At 40.5% G+C, this 7,425-nt stretch overlaps 1 protein-coding gene across 1 annotated transcript in view; it reads right to left on the bottom strand.

The window, feature by feature from the left end:
* The window catches only part of LOC109473286 (fibropellin-1-like), a 41,982-nt gene that overhangs the window by 23,577 nt on the left and 10,980 nt on the right, over nt 1-7,425 (bottom strand). Inside the window, exons 8-13 of the mRNA XM_019773164.1 lie at nt 6,558-6,715; nt 6,014-6,152; nt 5,586-5,747; nt 4,410-4,535; nt 2,854-3,675; nt 1,024-1,117 (exon numbers count right to left, since the gene is read on the bottom strand). Coding sequence (XP_019628723.1) covers nt 1,024-1,117; nt 2,854-3,675; nt 4,410-4,535; nt 5,586-5,747; nt 6,014-6,152; nt 6,558-6,715 — 1,501 coding nt within the window. The remainder of the gene's footprint in view (nt 1-1,023; nt 1,118-2,853; nt 3,676-4,409; nt 4,536-5,585; nt 5,748-6,013; nt 6,153-6,557; nt 6,716-7,425) is intronic.

Genomic DNA, 7,425 nt, shown 5'->3' with positions numbered 1-7,425 from the left:
ACATTCTGGTGGTTGTGGACCATTTCACACGGTTTGCTCAAGCATATGCCACCAGGAATAAGGCAGGGAGAACAGCAGCAGAGAAGCTCTTCAATGACTTCATTCCTAGATTTGGGTATCCTCTCAAGATTCACCATGATCAAGGAGCGGAGTTTGAAAACAGGTTGTTTCAACGCCTACATCAGCTGAGTGGAGTGTCGCCCTCGAGAACAACTCCCTATCACCCCCAGGGAAACGGTCAAGTGGAGAGGTTTAATCGGACTTTGCTAGCGATGTTACGTGCTCTCCCAGAATCCCAGAAGACAGATTGGAAGGCGTCTCTTAACAAGGTGGTTCATGCGTACAACTGCACCCGACATGAGAGCACCGGTTACTCTCCCCACTTCCTGTTGTATGGACATCACCCCCGACTGCCAGTGGACCTTATGTTTGGGATTGAAGACAAGGAGCATGAGGGTAGAGGGACTAACTGTAGGGTAGATGCTAATGTTTATTATTATTTATACTCTTAGTTACATTGTTATTCCCTAAGTTTAACATTTCATGATGCCTGTAGCTGGAGGAAATGAGTTACCTTATAGTATCAAGTTCCCAGTTTAACAGTTCTATGTGTTATTTACAACAGTTCAATAGTATAGTCAAATGTCGGGACGACATCTCAGCCAGGGGGGGCGTGTGTTGCCATGTAGAAATAACCCCCTTTAGGATAATGGTTTGATCCGATGCACGCATGCGTACTGCGCAGTTGGTTTTGAGAGAACAAAGAATACACTCAGTCGTCTCTATGCTCTGGCTTCGCTGGTCGTAATTGCGTTGTCATCTGGAATAGGAACTGTGATCTGGAACGAGGATTGGTAGGGTAACACCATCATATCATGATTTAGTTACTAGTACCTGCTTACAAAGTTATTTGTGACATCTTACGTTTTGCAAGATATAAAATTATTACAGGCAATAGATCCAGGCTAGGGCAAAATAGTTAAATGTAATTTTGAAATGAGGTCAGAATAAGTACAATCAGACCTTGACTCCATTGCACTCATTATGCAGGTTCCACCATTTTGACAGGTCATCTGGGCACACCTGTCTTCAACCTCACACACATCACCCAGGAAACCTACAGGAACAGATACATACACTGTCACATACTTTGTGAATTATCATATATTCAATTTATGAAGTCAAAGGTCCAGTTTTGTGGTTACAGCTGTTGACATGCTTGTGTCAGACCTACATGTAGACTAAGCGACATTAATTGTGAAGACAAAATAACCACCGAACACCAACAACAGTGAGCACCGTGTGGCATGCATCGCAGCCTTTATAACATGCGTATGTGATGGAGTGAAACTATTCAAAACAAATAGTGTGATGGAAGTGAGATTCATGCAGCAATATGAGGACAGTAGTTCATCTTGCTGTACATGCAGGACCATATTGTAGGCTTGACAAAACAACTGACAGACGTTCAATAGTCACTTCACCTGACTACCATGATCTGATCAGGGATGAGATGATTTGCACTTATTTGGTCTGTGTACGTGATGACTGAGGAGTCAACCAAGCTGCAGAAAAGTTGATCATCAGTTACTGTACGTCATCAAAGATCAGTGCACAATCATATATGCATGCTTTAAAGTTTAATCACTTTCAATCAAAATGAACCTGTTGAATGTTCATGTTAAATGTTGAAAATTATATGTTGAAAACGAGATACACTTTCTACTTGACTGTACATTATATAAAGATGAACGCCAAGAACTATTCGATATTTTACATTTAGACAAGATATGAAAGAAAATGTCAAAGCAGGACACATTTAAACACTTGATGTCATGCAAGAACGAATGTATAGCAGAAAAACTATGCAATTATGTTTCTTTCTAATGTTTCAAAAAGAGAGAAGAAAGGGCAACTAACAGTAGATGATAGGTAGTATATAGTATTGTTATAATGTATAAATTCCTAGCAATTAGCATTAGAATATAGTGTCCCAGTATGTAATACTCATGTTTTGCATACTACATGTCCTCTTGCATTTAGCCTGTCTGGGCAAGAACATGCAATAAAGATTCATATCATTAAAAGAGAACTCTGATCTAGAGGTTAGTAATGGGTCTTCAGAGAATAGTCTAAGAGTAACTGTCAGTGGTATGATTGAATCCAGTCGGATTTTGTTGAATTCACCTTACCGGTATGTTTAAGCTTCAACAGAGTGCAGAATTCAATGACTGACTTACGATACAATTTATTACTGACTGACTTGGATAGTATTATCTATTACTATGATCAATTTAAAATTTCTTGGACATAACAGTCAACATGCAATTGAAAGTTTTCAAGGTAGAGGATGAGATTTGCAAGCAATAAATACAGACTGAATATTACCCTTCAGAATCTCACAGTAAACAGTTGATTTCCTAGGGCAACAATTTGTATAGTACATGTATTGACTTCTGTGCCATGTTCAACTAGCAATATAGATTAATCTACAAGTATGTGCCAGTATACACAAGCAAACCAATTTAGATCCATACAATTTAATATACTGTACCAAGTTGAACAAATATTTCAGATACATTTGTACCAGTAATGCAAACTGGCCACAGATTGTCATGTGGAAGTGCAAAGCTGCTCAGAATCTGTTTATCATCATTTTAAATTCCCAAATAATATCATAATTATAGAAAATTGAGAAAGGGACTGTAGATACATGCTAGCCTGGGTTCCATCCTGGTTAGTTTACGTCCGCTCCTACAGTCGCTCCTATAACCGACTGTAGGAGCGGACGTAAACTAACCAGGATGGAACCCAGGCTAGATACATACATGCCTAAGTAAGAAACAGACTTACCATCAGCACAAGAACAGTTGAAGCCTGCATTGTTGTCCACACAAGTGCCTCCATTCAGACAAGGCTGGCTGGCACAAGCAGGAACAACTTCTGAGCAGTTCACACCAAAATAGCCTGGTTCACACTCACACTGGTAAGACCCATGTTCACCTATGGAACACTGACCATAGACACAGGGGTCAGGGTCACAGTCAACAATCAGGACATCACACCTGTCCCCGGTAAAGCCATAGAAACAGTCACAAAATGCAGCTCCATTCAGAGGGAAGCAGAAGCCTTGAACACACGGGTCTGGATCACACACAGACGTGTCCAGCTCACACATCTGTCCCTGCCACCCTTCTAAACACCTACAGAACCAGCCCAGACTGTCTTCATAACAACTGCCACCATGCTGACAGGGCAGGCTGTCACATGCTGCAGGTGGTGCCAGGGACACCGCCTGTGTCGGTTCAGATGTGTGCAGTGGTAAAACAGTAACTGTTGTATGATCCTGGATTCCAGGTGTAGTTGAGGTGGACAGTGTTACTGTAGGGATGGGTACATCACAGTGTTGTCCTGTATAACCAGCTGAACAAACACATCTGAAGGACTGCCCATGATAAAGGCACTGTCCAGTTTGTCCACACGGGCTGTCTGTTGTGTTACATGGATGCAGCAGTGTCTGACAGTGCTGTCCTGTGAGATGAGGAGGACAGATGCAGGAGTAGGATGTTGCTGACTCCACACACTGTCCTGTTCCACATGGCTGTATGGCACATGGAGCAGGGACCTCACACCTGGCACCTGTATACCCTGCTGCACACAGGCAGGTGTAGTCACCTGCAAGAGACGTACAGTCACCTGGTTATTCTCCTATAACTAATATGCAACACAATATCATCTTACATACAGTAGGGGTATTATCATTAGATAGCTTTAAACAATGTTTAGAGTTAGATGTTCAAAGGTGTAACAAGTCATTTGGTGTAATGAAGCCAGCTGCCTCCACACTTGCGAAGCTGGATCGGGTTTGTTACATTGAAGGGCAGTTATACCAGCAATACAGAATGATGATGCAGATACATAAAAGGAAGAACATTTTTTCAATAAGATGAGGAGCATTTCTACACTATACCAAGGCTTCTTTCACAAACATGTACACCATAAGGTTATAGTCTTTACAGACTTATTCACATCTGGATGCTCCTAGACCTGAAAAACAGCAAATGTTGGATGCAACATCTGACTTTGTTACTAGTACATACAATCATGTAGAGACCTTTTTCAGATTATTTTGTATTACATGTAACATCCGTGTCCATATCACCAGGGACCATAATATCGCCACCTTGAGAAATAGTGTGTTTTAAGATATTTTTACTGCAACATTCTTTTGGTACGCACTCCTGCACACCTCAAATGTACATACCTACGGTATGTTGCAGTAAAAATATCTTAAAGCACACTATTTCTCGAGGTGGCGATATTATGGACCCTGGTGATATTATGGACACGGATGTTATATGCATTTCTACATGAAGTCTTACATCACAAGTCTTAGAGTGATATCTTACCTACAGCATCAAGACACAAACCATCATTCAAACAGGGAGGGTGAACATCAGGCTGACTACATTCATCCAGCTCCACCTGACACAACTGTCCTGTGTAGCCATTGGTACAGTAACATTCTCTCTCTCCTGCAAACAAAACCAACTCTTATATCACACACAAGACATCCATCAGCATTTTGTCAAAAAAGAATTACAAAATGTGTGTAACATTTCAGGGCTGGAAATACTGTGTGCATGTGCACCTTAGTGAACCCAAAATTGGAGCTATGCCCCCAGTTTTTTTCTTTGGGTGCACTGGTGCACGCAAATATTTTTGTAGGTATTTTTGTGCATATCATACATGTATGATAGTATACGGGATATTCTTGGCATCTAAGTGTCTGACAAAGAATAAAATCTTTGTTGTAATACTTGTGTAAGATTTTGAAGTTAGCTCCCATTTCAGATTGAAGATCAGAAGAGGAGCAGTAAGATCTGTACATAGGTTTTGTTTTAAATGGTGTTCCCAAAAATTTTTTGTGCACCTAATAAAGTTGGGTGCACCAGTGCACCTATTCCCAAAAATTAATTTTGAGCCCTGCATTTACATTATTTTAGTACACTTTGTAAAGTATGAACTCATGACAGACAAAAAAAATAAAGATATGGAAAGACATTGTCATTCAACTAAGCTTAGTCTATCAGCAAAAAATGCAGGAAATAGCATTTCAGAGGGTCAAGATTTCAGAATTTTCCCAGGAGTGGCATGCTCACAGACCTCCTGAGGAATGTTTTTGGCACTTGACATGATGTTACCTCAAACAAAATTGAGATGATGGGCAAAAATTAGGCTGGCTAGAACATGACAGCTGTGAAATATCTGATCTTTTGAATACACATATTACACATGTACTCATGCAAGACCCTTAATTATAATTATAAGAATGCCAATTTGAGAGTTTTTCCCATGTATTCCTAAAGTTGATATTAACACTTACAATTAAGTTACTTTTAATATTACATTTAAAGAATTCTTTTCATTAATACATTAGGAAATGATATGTGGCAGTACACCAACTCAGTTGTCATGTATTGCACACTCAATATATACTCACACAAGAATTAATTGCAGGAGGCATCGCATACATTGTAAACATTGGGTAAATAAATAAAAAATGAAATGAAATGATCAGTTACCAGGTTGCAAATGCTGTCCACATGGTTGGCCATATGCACAGCAGAATCCATTATTTCTGCAGGGGTTTGGATGACACAGCTGAAGCTGTTCCTGACAGTGCTGTCCCTGATAGCCCACATCACAGCTACAGCTGTAGGAGTTTACTCCATCCACACAGCGCCCTACATGTAGACAGCAGTCAGATATTCGCATACACTTTGTTCCAACACAGCAAGAGAAACTCAACAATTTTTAGAACATTAGATGTTGATAATTTTTTGTCAAAAAAAAAACAGGGATGGATAGCCTGGCTAAATCTGGCTTAGGTTGACCAGTATAAAAAGGTTTTTGAACCCTGCTTTCATGAGACAATCTGACATAAAAGCTACATAGGGCAGGGGAGCAAGTCAGAATTCTTGACTGTTTAACAGATAATTTGTACTCTTACCATGCAGTCCACAGGGGTCATTTTGGCAGTCATCTATATCAATTTGACACAGGTCTCCAGTAAAACCAGTCAGACACACACATCTTGTACCTGCTCCTCCTGGCAGAGGGAAACATACTGCACCATTCTGACATGGGTCCTGCAAACAAACAAACAATTTAACATGCATGAACATGAACATAATTGTCTTCGTCAGAAGGGTTTGGCCAATCATGGTGAAGCAGCTACAATGTATGGTGTGGGTCTGTACTAGCATGTAGGTCACCAAAAAATCAAGACCATAGCATGTTCAGGACGAAAGATACAAAAACCAGAAGTTCTGCTGCAGTACCAAGGTCAGCCACCAGAAGGCCCATATTTGACCTTGACCTTTGTCTTCCTAAGACTTACCAGCATACCAAATATCATCAGAATCCATAAAGGCGTTATGAAGTTATGCTGACTACAAATGTGTGGAAACACAAACACACAGACAGACACACAGACGCGCCAAAAACAATACCTCCAGTTTCATGGAGGTAATTATGAAACAGAACTGGCGCACCTGAAGTGGATACAGGCACAGCTGTGGTCTCTCACACTGAAGCCCTGCGAATGCTGGAGGACAGAGGCAGGTAAAATGTCCCAAACTCTCGACACAGGTTCCACCGTTTGTACACGGTTCAGATGAACACACATCAACCTGGTCTGTACATGTCCTTCCTGTGTGATAATAAACAACAAAAATTAATGGACAGAAGGGCTGGGATAGCATGTATAGTTCAGTTCAGTTCATCCTAAACAACGAATCCTCAAGACTTCTTTGCCCCTCCCCATGTATATCTGAGGCCTATGCGACACCAATAACACTGAAATACAACTGTTACAGTTTCTGAAAGGGAGGTAACTATACATAGTTTAAGGCGATTGCAACCAAATCTAGTTGGCTGAAACCATGTGAACCAAAAGCGTCTTGGCTAATCAAACTTTTTTGGTGGTCTGATGTGACAAGTATTGATCTAAAATCTAATCTTCAGTGAACATAAGACAAGGACTTCTATCAATGCATTGTATACCAAGTTTGGATAGAAAACATGCAGCTATAAGTTACCATCTTTACACTTCAATGGGATGGAAAGTAGAGTCACAGTTGCAAAATATCAGCTCTTATACACAATGGGATCCGGAGCATGTATATCTGCCACTGTACTGCAAGCATGTTCAAAGAGTCATCCCCAGACTATTTCTGCTAAGATTCTGCACTTTATTTGTTGAAATGAGTAGCACAATGAGTTGGGGTGGTTCCGCGTAAACATTCATGATGGCAGACCCTAGTCACACTCTTTAATCCATTTCCAGTGCAGATGCAATTCGAATCAGCAAAGAACAGTGGGAATGCATAATTGTATAACTGGGCAGATCAATTCTGAAAC

This window comes from Branchiostoma belcheri, unplaced genomic scaffold (genome assembly GCF_001625305.1).
Source record: "Branchiostoma belcheri isolate BF01 breed outbred unplaced genomic scaffold, Haploidv18h27 scaffold100, whole genome shotgun sequence".
Lineage (NCBI taxonomy): Eukaryota > Metazoa > Chordata > Leptocardii > Amphioxiformes > Branchiostomatidae > Branchiostoma > Branchiostoma belcheri.
This window is presented reverse-complemented; position numbering and strand designations above follow the sequence as displayed.